Consider the following 18,220-nt stretch of genomic DNA (forward strand, 5'->3'; position numbering starts at 1 on the left):
GCAGCCCTTTGTATAGTGTTAGGCATACCTGGTTGTTGCCAGGTAACTGTGAGGATGGAGCTTAGAATGCTAACAGTCGGCATTTCATATTTCCATAAAAAAATTAATTTAAAAATAGGACACGTCCTACTGCTGACTAGTGGGTGCAGGAATGGGTTCTTTTGCTCTGCCAGCTAAAGAAATAAAAAAATGACCAAGAGGTGCTGTTAGAAATTTTAGGGAGCCCCAAAAGAGCCACCAGATGGCAACCAAGAAGCCAGTGTTCTCTATTTGGGATTCTTGGTCTTACTGATAAAAGATTTTAAGAACAGACACAAACGGAAGCTAAGGACAGTTTATTAGAGTTTAAAAGAAACCACAGGAGAGGAACGCAGTAACTCTCACTGTTCTCTGGAAGGGAGAAGGGAGGAACAAACAAAAGCCATGCTCTTTAGATAAGGTCTCTGGAGGACAGGCAGCTGAGCAGAAACAGCTCCTGTGCTGGTAGGGAGCTTTCAAAAGAATACAGAATCCAGCAGTGTTGGTTAGGGATTTTAAAGCCTTAGCCAGCAGTTGACAGAAAAAGACAAAAGAACTAGAACTAGTTGGGCCTCAGAAAGACAGGCAGATGCAGCCCCATCTAATGGTGACTTGGCTTAAGGGGCTGCCTGACTCCAGGAAGGCTCTGGGGTGGGAATTCTGGAAAGGAAAAAGCACATTGTCTTAAGGTAGAGCGGCCTTCCTGGGAGTGTCCCCCAGCCAGATTGCAAGTTGCTCCACTGGGTTACCCCTTGAGAAGAGACAAAGGCTTGTCTCTACCTTGAGATGGACTCCATTCTTTATTCGGTTTACTCTTTTATATAGATTGAAGATATAAACTCGAATAGTTTTGTAAGATCTCTTGACAATTTCTTCTAAATTGTCACCCCAACCCCTTTACCCCTTTTATAAGTAAGTACACTTAGAACCTAAGCTCCTTTCTAACTTCCTTGCTGTCAAGGCCCTACCACCCCTGCCCAGCCTTTTGGTGGCACAAACCCTAAATTAGTGGGCTCTGACCCACCAAAAGGCTGACCTCACTGAAGCCTCCTTCCCTGGATCCTCTCAGTTTTCTCCCCATCTTGAGTGGTGGGAGGGAATTGCTCATCTCCCAACCTTTGTGGCACAGCTCCCACCCTAGCTGTTGTGGCATCTGAAAATTTAGTACTTTGAGAGTTTGGGAAATGCTGGGGAAAACTGTATTTCGAGACGTCTAGTGTTTTAAATGCACTGTATTTCTTGCAGGTGGTAAAGAAACACAGCACGATGTCTGGAAATACAATTCCTCAATCAACAAGTGGATTCAGATTGAATACTTAAATATAGGCCGCTGGAGACATAAGATGGTCGTGTTGGGTGGCAAAGTCTATGTAATTGGGGGTTTCGATGGCTTACAAAGGATCAATAATGTGGAGACGTATGACCCCTTCCACAACTGCTGGTCAGAGGTATGGGAGATTGTTTCTGTAAGTAATTTCAAAGCCCAAACAATAGCAATATCAACAAAAATACTGTGGGTGGTGGCAGCAGGCTTTTTGACTACTTTGCTCCCTCAGATGCTTTGACCTCCTCTCTTTCTAGTAGCCATGGCATCAACGGTGCTAATCCAGTCCCAGTAATAAGGTGGAGGGGCTCTGTACAGGCATTGTTCTGCATTAGCCAGAGCCTCAGCTGTAGAGGGAAGGCTGGGCCTATCCAAGATGGTTAGCTCTGTTGGTGGCATAGCCTGGCCCAGAGTCTGTCTCCTCAGATGCCTTCTGTCCTGTTCCTCTTCCTACCAGAAACCCCAGGACCCATTTCCTGCACCATTTGTGCACCCAAAGTCTTTGGTTATGGCTAGAAGTCAGCCATATTTGTTTTCTCATTAACGATGAGCCATTTACAGGCCTTGGTGCACCCAGCAAAGCCACCGCTGGTTAAAAACTGCCCCAGGACAAGGAAACCACCTTAGCGCCAGCGTTTCAAGATCATTGTCAAGTGCAGATTTTCTTTCTTACTATCAGACCACGTTGCAGCTTCAGAAAGTTTGAAACGTGGTCACCGCGGGTCAAGGGAAAGTTATCATTCACATTGCCGGGCAATCCAGCTAAGGCCGGCCGACCTGTGGGGGTTGGGCCTAAGCAAGATCTAAACTCATCAAGTCCCATCCTTAGTCCCCAAAACTAAAAGGGTTGTGCAAATTGACAAGAGATTCTTGGAGGTCTCCTTTAGTGTTCTGGGGAAATCACAAACTTCAGAAACGCAAATCTGCCTTAACCCCCCAAATCTGCAGGGTTTCCCCAGACTGAGAGTATCTGAATATGTGCATAACTTTAACCCATTGTTGGCACCTCATATTCAGTCACCACTGAATGAATATGAATATGCCAGCTTCATGTACATAGACATTCAGTATTCCCTGTATTCCTCCTTCCCTGAACTCCAGGATAAGCAAGCAGAAACAGCCAATACATGGCTTGCTGTCTAGAGCCTAATGAGGTGCTGGGCTTTGTTTCTCTCTGCATCTTTAGGGGGAGCCATGGGCTTTGTCATTTTAGACAAACATTTATGTGCTGTGTGAGCTTCTCCAGCAATCTGAGCAGCTCACTGACTTCTCGTGCCCTCTGCCTCTGCAGGCTGCACCCCTCCTTGTCCATGTCAGCTCCTTTGCAGCCACCAGCCACAAGAAGAAGCTGTACGTCATTGGAGGAGGACCCAATGGGAAGCTGGCCACGGACAAGACTCAGTGTTACGATCCTTCCACCAATAAATGGGTTTTGAAGTCGGCCATGCCAGTAGAGGCTAAGTGTATCAATGCAGTGAGTTTCCAGGATCACATCTACGTTGTTGGTGAGTCAGGATGACTTCTAACTTCTCTGTAGCCCCTCGCCCACGTGGCCACCTGGGAGACCAGGTACTAACCCCTTGAGAACTGCAGAGTGAGGTGGGTGGGGATGGAAAGGAAGAGAAGATGGTTTTGGCTTAGGCCTTGGTGGAATTTCCCTGGAAGTCTTGGAGATAAACACAGCCACACAAAGCCTAAAGACGGTAGATCAGAGGAAGAGGCCAGAGTCAAGTTGTATAACAAAGGAAGCAAATACACAGCACCTGAAACGCGCAGTGTAACAAGTGCTCAGCAAATAGGGAACATCTGCTCTTCTCCTGCTTGGTTTTAGGGACCTGAAAAAAAATGTACTTAGTTGAGAGGAAGCCTGGCAAGACAGACTGCAGTTGGCATGTAATTGTTAGAGATGGTAATCGTCACTCCTCATCATTCCTTAGGATTGAGTCTTTTTATAAAGATACGACAGCTGTGCCTTACATCAGATATGTGAAATGGGAAGAGGAAGGAGGGTGTCTGAGACTAGTACAACTGTAATTTTTTAAAATTCCAGCTGATTTTAATGTGCAGCTACACCAGAGAGCCACCGATGAAATCAGTGCCAGAATACAATTAGTGACTAATCGGGGCTAATCGGAGAAGGCACTGGGAGGAAAACACTGAAATACATTAAGGGAGACACAGCTCTCCCTTGTTTCAGGTTTTGTTTTCGGTCAGGCTCCTGAAGGTTTCAAAGGTCCAGTATCAAGACAGGCAACCAAGGTTGGTGTCTTAGACCATACTTAATCTATAAAGAGATGCCATTCCTAGCTAATGCCAGGCTGAGGACTTTTAGGAGCCCCCTGTGTGCACAGTCCTTTTGCTACTTTATAACCACTGTGATTCTAGTGCTTATGGTTGCAGATGATCAGAAAGTAGCTATGCTGAGGTACCTGAGGCTTTCTTCCAGGGAGCCAGTCTTACAGTACATTTTGCAGCAGTGACAAGTCATGTGTCTTTTAGAATCAGATTCCCGACTGATCAGAATTTAAAGGGGATGAAGTTTATTCGGGTTAGTAGACTGGTGATCCCTTCTGGCTTTCTGGAAAGGAAAACCATCAGTCTACTATTTCTCTGGTAAGATGGTAGGTTTGGCTTAATCAGAAGTATAATTGCGATTCGTGAGAAAAGATCCAGAAAGATCTTTCTCCACCATGCATGCTCTTTTTTTTTTTTTTTTTTTTTTTTTTTGGTTCTTTTTTTCGGAGCTGGGGACCGAACCCAGGGCCTTGTGCTTCCTAGGTAAGTGCTCTACCACTGAGCTAAATCCCCAGCCCACCATGCATGCTCTTTCTCCACAGGTGGTGCCATGAGAGCGCTCTATGCTTATAGTCCTCTGGAAGACAGCTGGTGTCTGGTAACACAGCTCAGCCATGAGCGAGCCAGCTGTGGCATTGCACCCTGCAACAACAAGCTGTATATCACTGGTGGGAGAGACGAGAAGAATGAGGTCATTGCCACTGTGCTCTGCTGGGACCCTGAGGCTCAGAAGCTGACTGAGGAATGTGTGCTACCACGAGGAGTGTCCCATCACGGCAGCGTCACCATCAGGAAGTCATATACTCACATCCGGAGGGTTGTCCCTGGAGCAGTGTCTGTGTGACAGCAAAGGGAATCAGGGGTGCCCCTGGAGTCTCTGAGCACTGATTCTGTACCCTAGCCTGCCCATGTCGTCCCTTGTGAGTCATAGGCTTGGCTTAACGTTCACCATGGGGCACCTAGGAAGATAAAGCTTTGGGATATGTGAGACCAGCCAGGAATGCTTGTGTAAACTACCTCAGGATGAAGGGTAATGTTTAACATTCCATACATGCCCTACTTACCCTGGCCTGTGCCAGGCACTTACCCATTGTAATTTACTTACCTATGGTAATAACCTGCTGCCAGATAGTATCATGCCTGTCTTAGAGGCAGGGAAAAGGAGTTTTGGACAGGCCAATTTTCATGGGCTCTCTCTGGAAGCAAGTAGCTAAGCCAGAATAAACCCAGGTCTTTCCATGTTAGTCAGTGTATATTCCAACACACTGCTTAACGTAGACAGGAAAACAGAAAGCCAACCCCAAACTCGGCTGGTGTCGCTTGCTGGCAAGTTTGCTAAAGATAAGGGATAAGGATAATTCTCTGTGCTGTCTCCCTTTTATTCTTTGTACATAAACAACAGGAGAACCCTGGTCTGAGGGCTTTTCAGGCCACTTTGTGTCAAGAGCATCCCCTACTGAACAGGTCTGTTGTGACTAGTCTGGGCAGGCCCATTTGTTTTGAAAGAGGTGAAAGTTGTTTTGTCCTGCTTCCCGATACATCTTAACTGTTGTTTTTGATTATGCCATTTTGGACTAGAACTCTCACTGCCATTCCTGGCTTGGGGTGGCTCCATGCACTTGTTGTATAAGAATGGAGACCGGTGTTAGGAGCCCTTGAGTCCCCATGGGAGCTGAGCAGGCATGGTAGCTGCCTGTGGTCCCAGTACCTGGGAAGTAGAGACAGGGGTTCCCCATGGCAAGCTGGATCTTTAGTCAGAGTTGAGGACTCCAGTTCATCCCTGCCTCAGTAAATGAAAATGGAGAGTCATTGCTGGGAGAGTGTGTGTCCAAGAGTTTAAAAGTGGAGAATGACTGAGAACGCACTTGGCATCAACTTTGGACCTTCATACTGTGAACACATAAATACAATCACGCCACAGGCACATTAAAAAAATAAAATAGAATTAAAAGTAGAAAGTGTTTTTGTAAGTATTTCTTTACTTTCTCAATGGTTTGGTGTCCTGGCCTCTCAGTGTATAGCTTCTGTTTTATTTTTACTTTTGTGTTCTCCTGAGTCCCTTCCACCTTCAGACAAACACTTCCTAAGGGATTTACCTCACTCCTGTGATACCTGCAGAAGAATCCACCTTAGACTCTACCATTTTCTACACATGAACTAGCAACTGTCCTTTACCCATATGCTTCCTGTAAAAAGGGAATAACTACCTTTTACTACTGGTAAATACATTTCCCGGAGAGGTTGAGGCTTTCCTAACTACTTAAAAAAAAAAAAAAAAAAAAAAAAAAGGCCTCTATGGTGTCCCATATCTTGTTCTCTAAATTTATTTCCTAATTTAGTCTCCCATCTTCTTTCCAGTGAGGCAATTGCCTTAATATAGATCCATGATCACCCAAGGACTTGTGACCTTCTTCCAGGTTTCCTGAAGATTCCATATCCCATATCAGCCCAACCGTCAGAGAAATGCATCACTGAGCCTTCAAAGAAACTCACATCAAAATAACTGTAAAATATAATAAAACTGGACCAAGCTCTAATGCCTTATCTTGCTCAGGATGATTTTTATTTTCTGGTTCCATCCATTTGCCTGAAAATTACATGATGTCATTTTTTAAGAGCTGAGTAATACACAATTATGCAAATATTTTTTAAATCTACTTTTTCTGTTGAAAGACACCTATGTTATTGTCAGGACTCAAAGGGATGGGGGGGGGGACCCTAGATGAAATGTCCTACAGTGGGGAGAGGAAACTTATTGAACCCACCTCCGGCAGAAAGACAGGGCATCAAGTGAAGGATGGGGTTGGTATCCCACAGTCAAAGCTCTGACCCATATTTCTTCCTGTCTGGAAGAAATGCATGGATGGAAAGGAGAAGAGCCTGAGGAAAAGAAAGTCCAGTGACAGGCCCAAAGTGGGATCCAGCTCAAGGGGAGGCCCCAAGACCTGACACCATTACTGAGGCTATGGGGTGCTTACAAAAAGGAACCTAGCACGACTGCCCTCCAAAAGACCCAATGAACAGCTGAAAGAGTCAGATGCAGATATGTGCATCCAACCAATGGACAGAAGCTGCTGTCCCCGCTGGCTGAATTAGGGAAAAGCTAGAAGCAGCTGAGAAGGAGGGCAACCCTGTAGGAGGACCAGCAGTCTCAATTAACCTGGAACCCCCAAATCTCTCAGACACTGGATCACCAAACAGGCAGCATACGCCAGCTGAGATGAGGCCCCCAACACATATACAGCAGAGGACTCCCCGGTCTAGGTTGAGTCAAAGAAGATTCACCCAATCCTCAAGAGACTGGAGACCCCAGGAAGCTTAGAGGTCTGGTGAGGTGGGAACATCCTCTTGGAGACGGAGGTGGGGGTGCAGGGGAGGTATGGGATGTGGAACAGTTGGAGTCTGGATCAGGAGGGGAATAAAATCTGGAGTGTAAAAAAATAGAGTAGTAATGAACATGCCTGAGCAATTGTCTCTGTGGTAGGATGAAGCATCATTGGGTATATTGGTTATACCTGTATCTTGAGGTGGATGAATTCCCATCTTCCTGAGATACTGCCATACTGATTGGATTCCATAGCGGTTGTACCAGTTTGTACTCTGAACAGCAATGGTGCAGTGTCTTTCTCCACATCCTGCATCTCTGGGATGAAGCCTACTTGATCATGGTGGATGATCTTTTTGGTGTGTTCTTGGACTTTCTTTGGCGAAAATTATTATTTTTGCATCTATGTTCATAAGGAAATTTTGTTTGTGGTTTCAGAATGAATTGGGCAATGCTCTTTCTGTTTTATTTTGTGGAATAATTTGAGAAGTATTAGGATTAACGTTTTTTGAAGGTCTAGTAAAATTCTTCACTAAAACCATATGGTCCCGGGCACTTTTTTGGAGTGGGGGAAGATTTAATGACTGCTTCTATTCCTCTAGTGGTTATAGGCCAGTTTAGATTGTTTATCTGATCTTGACTTATTTTGATGAGTTGTCAGATATGATTCTTTACTTTGGCTCTCTATTTTCTCCCATTCTTTACCTACTCGTTTATTCTGCTCGCTTACTGCGGTGCAGCACTCTGCATCCTGAATGATTAAACCTGGAAGAAAACCAAAGTTCTACCATTCTTTTACCTTGCTTATATTACAATCCTTGGCTTCGTACACTGATACATTTAGTTAAGCTCTGTTAGAGTTCCCTCTGTTTCTAATTTTTTTCATAGTAAAAGCTTTGTGACACTCAAGGAAGAGCACAGAGAGAGCACCTAGAAGCAAGGGTGGAGAGTCAGTGGCTTCCCTTGTAGGTGGTGAACTGCCTGTTTGCTCTCATGATCCAACTACAATCTCACCCAATATTTTAATATCTTTTTACTGACCACACCCTTTCATTTTCCCCCTCTTTTAGCCACAGTTATAATTCTTCTATGGACTATATTCTTACTCTCCTCTTAATCTTTCAAGAAAGTACTGGGTAGCTCTCTTACACCAAACCCACCAGATCCTAAAGGTGGCCAATTTTACTCACTTATCCAACTGCTGGGTTTGTCTACCCACTAAAGTCTAGCATTCCTGGGCTTCTCCTGATCTGTCAACACTGTTTATCTACACCCCTCCCTCTCAAGCTACATCTTTACATAATGACAGATTCCTTCCAAGGCCCTATACCCATAACAGACCTCTGAGATCACTTCTTTTCCTGATTCCTCGCCATTCCCTTTCTAGAATGTCTAACTATATGCTATCACTCTCTTCCTATATATTAACTCAGCATCCTTTCCATTCAGATCTGACTTACCTCTGTCAAATATCCCCTCTCACTTGAGACACAATACAAATCCTTCCCTGACACTATATGAGAGCTCATATCTACAGATACTCACATTCTTTCCTTTTAAAATTGTTCTTCTCTTTGTCTCTTCCTTCTTCTCTTCCTTCCTTATTCAATCTTCCTGGTCATTCTCTCAGTTTTGCTCTGTCACTGTGGCTTATTTATTGATCTCAACTTGGTAGAAATTTTTGAGCTGGATTAAAAAAGTATGGCCTTATTGGAGGAAGCTTGTCACAGTGGGAGAGCTTTGACGTCATTCATAATTAGTGTCCTCCTCGCCTCCTGTCTCAAGCTTGTGGATCAGATGTAATCTCTCAGATTCTGCTTCAACAGTAGGCTTGCCTACCTGCAGCCCTTGCTTCTCAGCATGATGGCCATGTACTCTAACCCACTGGGACAGTGATCCCCAAATCAAAGGCTTTCTTATATTTTTGGTTGTGAGCCTAGCCTTTAACGGCTGAGCCATCTCTCCAGCCCATCAAAGGCTTTCTTAAGTTGCCTCGGTGTCTTATAAGTTTCCATGGTATCTTTTTATAGAAAAAGAAAGTTATTTTAGGAACCCAAGCTATTTTCAGCCCTTTAATGATTATGTAGATACAGACCTTTCCAGAAAAACACCAAATTCTCTGGCCCACTAAGACATCAAGATGATAAATACGACCCCCCCTTGGAGTCTCTGCATGTCTTGCAATGTCTCCCCCATGACTCTTACCTGCCCTTGCATGACAACCTTGACCCATTGTCAAACCGCCACCACTGCACCCTGAATATACTATGGAACCTCAAATTATTGGATCCTATCCATTTCTGACTCCTTTACCAGCACATCCTATTCATTTACAGGTAAAGTCTACACACCCCCAAGACCTCCCTCTACCAACCCCTTCAAGCAGTACACTGTCAAAAGAACATCATGTCTGACAAGATGAAATTACTGTCTAAACACGTTGGTCTGTCAGAAGGAAGATCTTTTTTCACCTCCCAACACTCCCCACTTCATTCTTTAATTCCTCAAGAATTTTTCTTTGTGACTCAGATAGCTACGTATGTCTGTCAGCCAATTTGTCAGGAATCTCCACCCTAGTCTTTCAATAGTACCCTGATATAAAGGTTCTCACAACCAGATAGCTTTTTTCCCCAAACAATGTCATTAAATCCACACTTTCAATCAAGGAGAACACTCCCCCTCCTGCTCATTCTGGTTGTGTTAGGCATCTCATCCTCCTTGGGGATAGGCACAGCAAGGATATCTACCTCCACTTACTATTTTCCACAACTGTCAAAGGTACTTTCTAATGCCCTAGCTGAGATGGCAACCACTATCAATACTCTCCCATACAAAATAGATTCCCTTGAATAGGTTACTCTCCAAAACAGGAAAGCCATAGAGCTAATGGAAGAAAAAGGGGGTGGGACACATGCTTCTTTCTTCAAGAGGACTGCTGCTTCTACCTCAACCAATCAAGAATCATCTGAGACACCACAAAACCCCCAAGACCAAGCATAGAAATTACAGGAAACACTGGGAGCATAGCTCACAGTAGGACAATGGCTACCTTGGGTAAGACCCCTACTGGGTGCCTTACTCTTCATTCCCACTTAGATCCTGAAGACAGACCCTAAAAACCCAACTCTGCCTTCACTCAGCATGAAGCAATCAGAGGAATACAGTGTCCTTTTCCTTTTTATACTGTCAGGATCAGGAATAAAGGGCTGTGACCTGCCCTTCCTGAAGGTTCCTGGGAGGGAGATAAGGGAAGTCTGTAAGTTGAATGTTGACCCTGTTCTCTGCAGAATCTCAAGATACCTCCAAGTGTCTTCCAGGTTACATTTCTTTCCTCTACAGTGACAATCCCAAATGACAAGAACTTAAAGTCTGGGGTCTTATCTCAATAGATTTAAATTAAAGAATGAGATGCCACTTGACACAGCCTAAGAGGGCAAAAAGCCAGACTGAGAACTGTCCTACCTACTTTACCTAAAGGCTAAACTCTCATCCTGGAGTAATAAAGGATTCTAGTCAGACTGAAATAATAGGTTCTTTCCATTCTCAAGACTGAATTAATTATATACTCCATGCTTTATTTTTTCCTGGTCTATTATATCCTAACTAATGTGTTTTTAAAACTCAGGATATGTTTTATAGAGCATGGTATGGTACAGTGGGAGGGGATTCCTCAGCGGGCCCATGCTGAGACATCCCTCCCTCCCTGAGGTACTAACCATATGACAGGTCTAGAATAAAATAGAGTTTATTTGGGGGCATGGGAAAGGGGATTGAGAAGGGAGTAGAAGCAGAGAAAGGGGGAGGGAGAGAGAGAGACAGAGAGAGAGAGAGAGAGAGAGAGAGAGAGAGAGAGAGAGAGAGAGAGAGAGAGAAACATGTGGATAGTGAGGGGGAGGAGGAAGAAGGAATTCGGAGAAAAAAAGAGAGAGTCAGAGTCAGAGAGACCAAAGCGTCCCTTTTATAGCAAGCCAGGCCTACCTGGCTTTTGCTAGGTAACTGTTGGGTGGAGTGTAGAAGGAATGCCAACATTAACTGCTTTTGAAGCACATGGTAAACAAAGACAGTGAAAGCAGGCTTCCTGAGATGGTGGCTTTTTCTTCTCAGAAGACTGTGAAGAGAAGGCATGAGGGCACAGGTTGGCTCTGAGTATCTAAACAGGACCAATAGATGAAACAGGAGGACACAGTCATATAGAACACCCACAACAGAGTTGATTTAATGGACTTCCAGCATCAGGCCTCTCTAAATTCTGAAGGGTTAAAGTTGCTCCTTTTCCTTTGGGGGAGAGGGTTGCTCTTCTGTCTTTCCCAGATATTCAGGAGTTTGCCTGTGCCAGAAAACAAACTTGGCAATCCATTAGACATCCCCCTACACCCGTTATACCTTCAATTCTTGGTTGTTCATTACCTATGGGTACAGAGATATTAAGCCATTCCCTTGAGCAATATATCCAAAGGAGGTAATACTAGAACTGCACTATGGGTTCTTTTAGTTTATGTAGTTATTACACACACACACACACACACACACACACACACACACACACACACACGCGTGTGCGCGCTCAAGCATGCATACGTGTGCATGGTGGGTGCTATATAATTACTGGGTTTATGGCAAATAAGATAATTTAAATATTTAAAAATGCAAAGTAGATTTACTTTATCCTGTGCCTCCAACACGTTGTGGCCAGAATAGGCAGCCTTTTCTTTTAAACTATCCTCTTCAACATCTCAAATACTTAATGACAGATCTGAGAGAGGCAACCATACATTTTCTACAAGGGAGGGAAAGAGTAGATCTTGGTACTTGCTGATCAAGGCTGGTTGTGGCTCTTAACTCTTGCTGATTAGGAAGCTTAGATTTTGTTGATTAATGTAACTCTGGAATTGTGGGGAGAGACATGCACCCCAGTTCCCGGTAAGATTTTGAGTCAGTTTTGTTTCTTCCCACTAAACAAAGTAACTGTAGAACTAAGCAGTTATGTGGGTTGCTGATTTCAAGGCAACCTGTAGGTCTTCCCCTGTTGGTCAGGAAGCAGGGTCTGCAACTAAACTGACTCTGGATTCCTTTCGATTGGCTTTCCAAATGCATTCTCTGTAGCAGGCTCCGAGACCTTGGCACAACTGATCCCATGGTGGAAGTGCCATTCAGATCATTAAACGCAGGAGTCGACAGCACCGTCTGCCAAAATGGAAACAAAGACCTAATCCATCAACGTCTGCAGTCCTGGGAAAGCCTCTAAATTCCTAACTTTGCTTTTTGGCTTCTGTAGTTCCTCTTCTGGCAGCCGTTCTTGTTCACTGAAGCAGCATGTCAACCTAGAGTAGGGTTTTTTTTACTTAAAGGCTCAAAGAAAGGCTCGGGTCTACACTGGGATCCCAAACACTTAGTGTAGTCACCAGCTGGCTAGTAATGTCTTCTTATTGGCTTAAACCCAAATAGTGTGCTGGTGGACACCCCACAACACTCTCCACAACAAGAAAGTAATGTAACACCTAAGCAAACAAATCCTTGAGGATTAAATAAAACAAAACTTAAAGCACAGAAACTAAGCAACCCCTTTGAACTTGAATGACAATTTACAATAAAAGAACCAAAGGCTTTTAGACATTGCCACTTAGGTTTGCTTTGTTTGTTTTGGTTTTTTTTCCTCCTCCCCCTACTCCTCCTTCTTATTCCAAGGAAACACTAAACAAAACAAAACCCTCAGAGTGGCTCATATCAGACATTTCCATCAAAAGTTTTATAATCTAATCTAGAGAGAGGGAGAAGAAGGCAATATAAGACAGTTGTATAAAAACTGGCTGTTGGGGAGAGGGAGCCCTAGCGTATGCAGATCGCAAGCCAGTGTTTCCATTTGTTTTGAGGTTCTGCTCAGGAGTCTTCCTCAAGGACACCTAGAGTAACTGAAGCCAGGAAGGAAGTTACTCTAATCATCTGGAAAGGCAGAAATGTGCATGTTACTTTGGTATCTGGTTTTAAAGACTGAAATTGCTGTTGTAGGATCAAATGTTTAAACTAGTAGCTTTGACATCCATGCAAGTGGCCAGATCTCCTGGTCTTTAAGTTCCTTAAGCAAATAGCACCCTGCACGCGGTACTCAGCCTCAAACCCGTCAGCCAGAGATACAGACTGGGCTTCACCTTATCTTTCTGAAGGTCAAGGCCGCACTGCCCAGATGACCCAGCCCTCTGTTCAATACCTTCCTAGAATATGTCAAAGCTGTCAAAGAATTTATAAACCATGCAAACCCTCAGGAGGCTGAGTCAGAGGGACTACAAAGTTTGAGTCCAACTTGGAGTACATAGTAAGATTCTGTAAATAGGGCTGGAGAAATGGCTCAGTGGTTAAGAGCTCCGACTGCTCTTCCAGAGGTCCTGAGTTCAAATCCCAGCAACCACATGGTGGCTCACAACCATCTGTAATGGGATCTGATGCCCTCTTCTGGTGTAATAAATAAATAAGTCTTTAAAAAAAAAGATTCTGTAAATAATGGAACCTACTGCTAGGTGGAGATTCACTCTTGTCTATGCCTTCAAGGGTTAATCCAATGGGCAGGTCAGCTTTGAGCCTCTCCCAGGGAGGCTGAGCACAGTCCTTAGGAGCCAGGTCAGCTCTGAGGGCTGAGATAGCAGGAGGCTCAGCGGAGTCTGCCTGCCCTTCTGAGGCTGCCTTTTGTCAGCCTACGTCTGAAATGCCTTCAGTTCTGTAAGATGGCCATGGCATAGGTGGGTTCTCCAGGTTTCCTTTGTTTAACAGAAAGAATAGAATGTTCAACAGCTAAGCATGTGAAGCCGGGAGTTTCTGTATTATTGAAAGACCTTGTGTCAACCTAGTCAATTGGGTTATTAAGTTTTTAGGAATAGTCTTTAAGCAGTAAAAAGAAAAACCGTCCTGGGGCAAAGGCTATACCCATTCAGGAAGGCAAAAAGATAGGAAGCTGTTATGAAATGGGACAGAGAATTGGGGCTTGAGGAATTCCCATAAGGAAAAGAAAAGAGAGAGGGAAAAGTCCAAAGCATTAGTTACAGAGTTTAAAAGAAGGCTTGAGCTCTGGCTAATATCTGATAGAAAAAGTCAGGAGAGAATGAAAGGAAATAAGACTCTTCTTGAGTCAGACCTCAGACTGGCATTGGTGGACAACAGCTGTCCTGGGTGGTGTGGGAGGACTCAGAACAGCCTTCCAGCTTCTTGTACCATGAGGGTTTGTGTTTAAACAGAAATATGAGCTCTAGTTATTCCTGAAAAGCTAGACATTTCCCTTGGGGAGAATTACTGGAGGCATAGAAGGAAGTGCATATGTGAAACATTTTTTTGCTAGTGTGTGCTATAGAGCCTAGATTCCCCCTATCCTGTAGAGAGCCACAAAAGTCTGTATATTAGGCACCTTAGATCATTTCCCTTGATTTCTATAAAGTAGCTGTATTGCATAGTATTAGAGGTTAATTTTTTTTTTGCCCAAACTTTTCTATCACCCAGCCTGTATTGAGGCCAGAAAATATTATAGTAAAATATTAGCCTCTTTTTAAAAAAAAGGTTTTCAGGATCTGACTTATCCTAACTCTTGAAGCTATGTCATATCAGCAAGACTAGGCACATGTCAGTGATGATCCCAAGGATAGAGAGACAAGCTCTAGAGCCATGGCAGTGGACCAGGGCAGCCCTGTTTGAGTCAGGGTTCTCTAGAGAACACAACCAATAGGACGAACTTACCATGTCAGATTTGAAACAGTAATAACAACAGCCTCACATGTACCAAGACAAAGCGTAGTATTCTGCATTTCTCTACAGTGTTATTCGTAACCTACCACAGCCCACCCAATGCTCCAGACAATTAATTGTCTACCATTAGGAGTCACAATATACACCCAAAGACAACAAGCTGGAGGGAGTTGACTGTGCGAAGACGATGAGAGGAAAGAGTTGGTGTGATTTAACCCCCAACAGCAGCACTCTATAAAAAACAGAGGGACCTATCTGACTGCAGAGAAAAACACAAGTGTGACCTTAGACATGAGTTCTGTGGGTGAAATTCTATTCTTTCATAATGAAAATGTAGTAATAGGCATATCTGTTGAGTAATTTCCCAGAAACACAAGGCCAAGTGAGAAACAGGAAAAGGGAGTAGGCCAGGGGCAAATAAATGTAGGGTCTGAGACGGGCTGTAGACTACAGTATGTGGTCCATATCTCTAGGTACTAGGCTTTAGAAGGCACGAGTGCTGAGTACTTTCATCTGCCAAGTTGCATCCTGGTAGACTGTTGCTGTCTTAGTTAGGGTTTCTGTTGCTGTGGTGAAACACCATGAGTAGGTGTTTCATCTACTGTTGTCAAAAACAACTTGAGCAGGAAAGGGCTTATTTGGTTTACATTTTCATGTTCATCATTGAAAAAAGTCAGGGCTAGTACTCGAACAGGGCAGAAACCTGGAGGCAAGAGCTGATACAGAGGCCATGGAGGGTGCTGCTTACTGACTTGCTCCTCATGGCTTCCTCAGCCTGCTTTCTACTAGAACCCAGGACCACAAGCCCAGGGATGGCCCCACCGCAATGGGCATCTCCTACACCAATCACTAATTAAGAGAATCTCCTACAGGCTTGTCTGTGGCCCAATCTAACAGAATCATTTTCTTTTTTTTTTTTTAAGATTTATTTTTATTTATATGAGTACACTGCAGCTGTCTTCAGACATACACTAGAAGAGGGCATCGGATTCCATTATAGATGGTCGTGAGCCACCATGTGGTTGCTGGGAGTTGAACTCAGGAACTCTGCAAGAACAGTCAGTGCTCTTAACCACTGAGTCATCTCTCCAGCCCTGGAACCATTTTCTTAATTGAAACTTTCCTTTCAGAACACTTCAGCTCATGTCCAGGTGACATAAACCTAGCTATTGCAGTTGCATTCTCATAACGATTGATTTCACTGTGGAAACCCAGAGAAAAAGGCATACTGTAGACATTGTCCTAGGTCTTAAGCAGACAGTGGAGTGGGAAAAAGTTGGTTGAGATTTTATGAAGTAGTGAACAGATAGTTAGTGAACACCTACTGTGTGACAGTGACACGTTTAAGCACCAGGGTTCCACAAGAATGTAAGAGAGAATCCAACTGCTGTTAGGCCACAGGACCTTCAGCAGCCTTCCCTGTCACAGGCACCCTCCAGAGACATGGTCTGTGGATTCCTAGTTATCAGATTGCTAGGATAAACAGGGACTTTGGCAAAGGTCCTGTTTTCAACCCCTTCCCTGACTGGGAGTCAGAGAGGCTTGACAAAAGGTTATGCTGGGAAACCACCTCACCCTCAGAAAAGCCTAAGAGATTCTCACTTCTCCACATGGGCCATGATTTCTTCTGTGCAGGGTTGTATCATGCTGTCTAACTCTGATGCTGGGTCCAGAACTTTCCTTGGAGCTTCCACGATGCTGTTGTTTAGTCTGTCTGTCTGTTCATGACATTAATAACTCTTATAATAAACTCTTTATGCCAACAATCTGTCTGAGTGTTGAACCTATATCTGAACCTATATCTATCTTGAACCTATATCTATCTTGAACCTATATCTGAACCTATATCTATCTTGAACCTATATCTGAACCTATATCTATCTTGAACCTATATCTGAACCTATATCTATCTTGAACCTATATCTGAACCTATATCTATCTTGAACCTATATCTGAACCTATATCTATCTTGAACCTATATCTGAACCTATATCTATCTTGAACCTATATCTGAACCTATATCTATCTTGAACCTATATCTGAACCTATATCTATCTTGAACCTATATCTGAACCTATATCTATCTTGAACCTATATCTGAACCTATATCTATCTTGAACCTATATCTGAACCTATATCTATCTTGAACCTATATCTGAACCTATATCTATCTTGAACCTATATCTGAACCTATATCTATCTTGAACCTATATCTGAACCTATATCTATCTTGAACCTATATCTGAACCTATATCTATCTTGAACCTATATCTGAACCTATATCTATCTTGAACCTATATCTGAACCTATATCTATCTTGAACCTATATCTGAACCTATATCTATCTTGAACCTATATCTGAACCTATATCTATCTTGAACCTATATCTGAACCTATATCTATCTTGAACCTATATCTGAACCTATATCTATCTTGAACCTATATCTGAACCTATATCTATCTTGAACCTATATCTGAACCTATATCTATCTTGAACCTATATCTGAACCTATATCTATCTATCTTGAACCTATATCTGAACCTATATCTATCTTGAACCTATATCTGAACCTATATCTATCTTGAACCTATATCTGAACCTATATCTATCTTGAACCTATATCTGAACCTATATCTATCTTGAACCTATATCTGAACCTATATCTATCTTGAACCTATATCTGAACCTATATCTATCTTGAACCTATATCTGAACCTATATCTATCTTGAACCTATATCTGAACCTATATCTATCTTGAACCTATATCTGAACCTATATCTATCTTGAACCTATATCTGAACCTATATCTATCTTGAACCTATATCTGAACCTATATCTATCTTGAACCTATATCTGAACCTATATCTATCTTGAACCTATATCTGAACCTATATCTATCTTGAACCTATATCTGAACCTATATCTATCTTGAACCTATATCTGAACCTATATCTATCTTGAACCTATATCTGAACCTATATCTATCTTGAACCTATATCTGAACCTATATCTATCTTGAACCTATATCTGAACCTATATCTATCTTGAACCTATATCTGAACCTATATCTATCTTGAACCTATATCTGAACCTATATCTATCTTGAACCTATATCTGAACCTATATCTATCTTGAACCTATATCTGAACCTATATCTATCTTGAACCTATATCTGAACCTATATCTATCTTGAACCTATATCTGAACCTATATCTATCTATCTTGAACCTATATCTGAACCTATATCTATCTTGAACCTATATCTGAACCTATATCTATCTTGAACCTATATCTGAACCTATATCTATCTTGAACCTATATCTGAACCTATATCTATCTTGAACCTATATCTGAACCTATATCTATCTTGAACCTATATCTGAACCTATATCTATCTTGAACCTATATCTGAACCTATATCTATCTTGAACCTATATCTGAACCTATATCTATCTTGAACCTATATCTGAACCTATATCTATCTTGAACCTATATCTGAACCTATATCTATCTTGAACCTATATCTGAACC

General features: G+C 42.8%; 1 protein-coding gene across 4 annotated transcripts in view; it reads left to right on the forward strand.

The window, feature by feature from the left end:
* Nucleotides 1-5,591, forward strand: part of Klhl6 (kelch-like family member 6) — a 47,320-nt gene extending 41,729 nt beyond the window's left edge. For 3 of the 4 annotated variants that reach the window (XR_015632647.1, XM_087575690.1, XM_087575689.1), the window contains 3 exons: nt 1,264-1,466; nt 2,634-2,847; nt 4,180-5,591. Coding sequence is in view for 3 of the 4 variants with exons in the window: in XM_087575690.1 (XP_087431816.1) it covers nt 1,264-1,466; nt 2,634-2,847; nt 4,180-4,481 (719 nt within the window). In the remaining variant the exon portion in view is untranslated. 4 annotated transcript variants of the gene reach the window in all.
* The last annotated feature ends 12,629 nt before the right edge of the window (nt 5,592-18,220 follow it).

This window comes from Rattus norvegicus, chromosome 11, assembly GCF_021556685.1.
Source record: "Rattus norvegicus strain SHRSP/BbbUtx chromosome 11, alternate assembly SHRSP_T2T, whole genome shotgun sequence".
NCBI classification, from domain to species: Eukaryota; Metazoa; Chordata; class Mammalia; order Rodentia; family Muridae; genus Rattus; species Rattus norvegicus.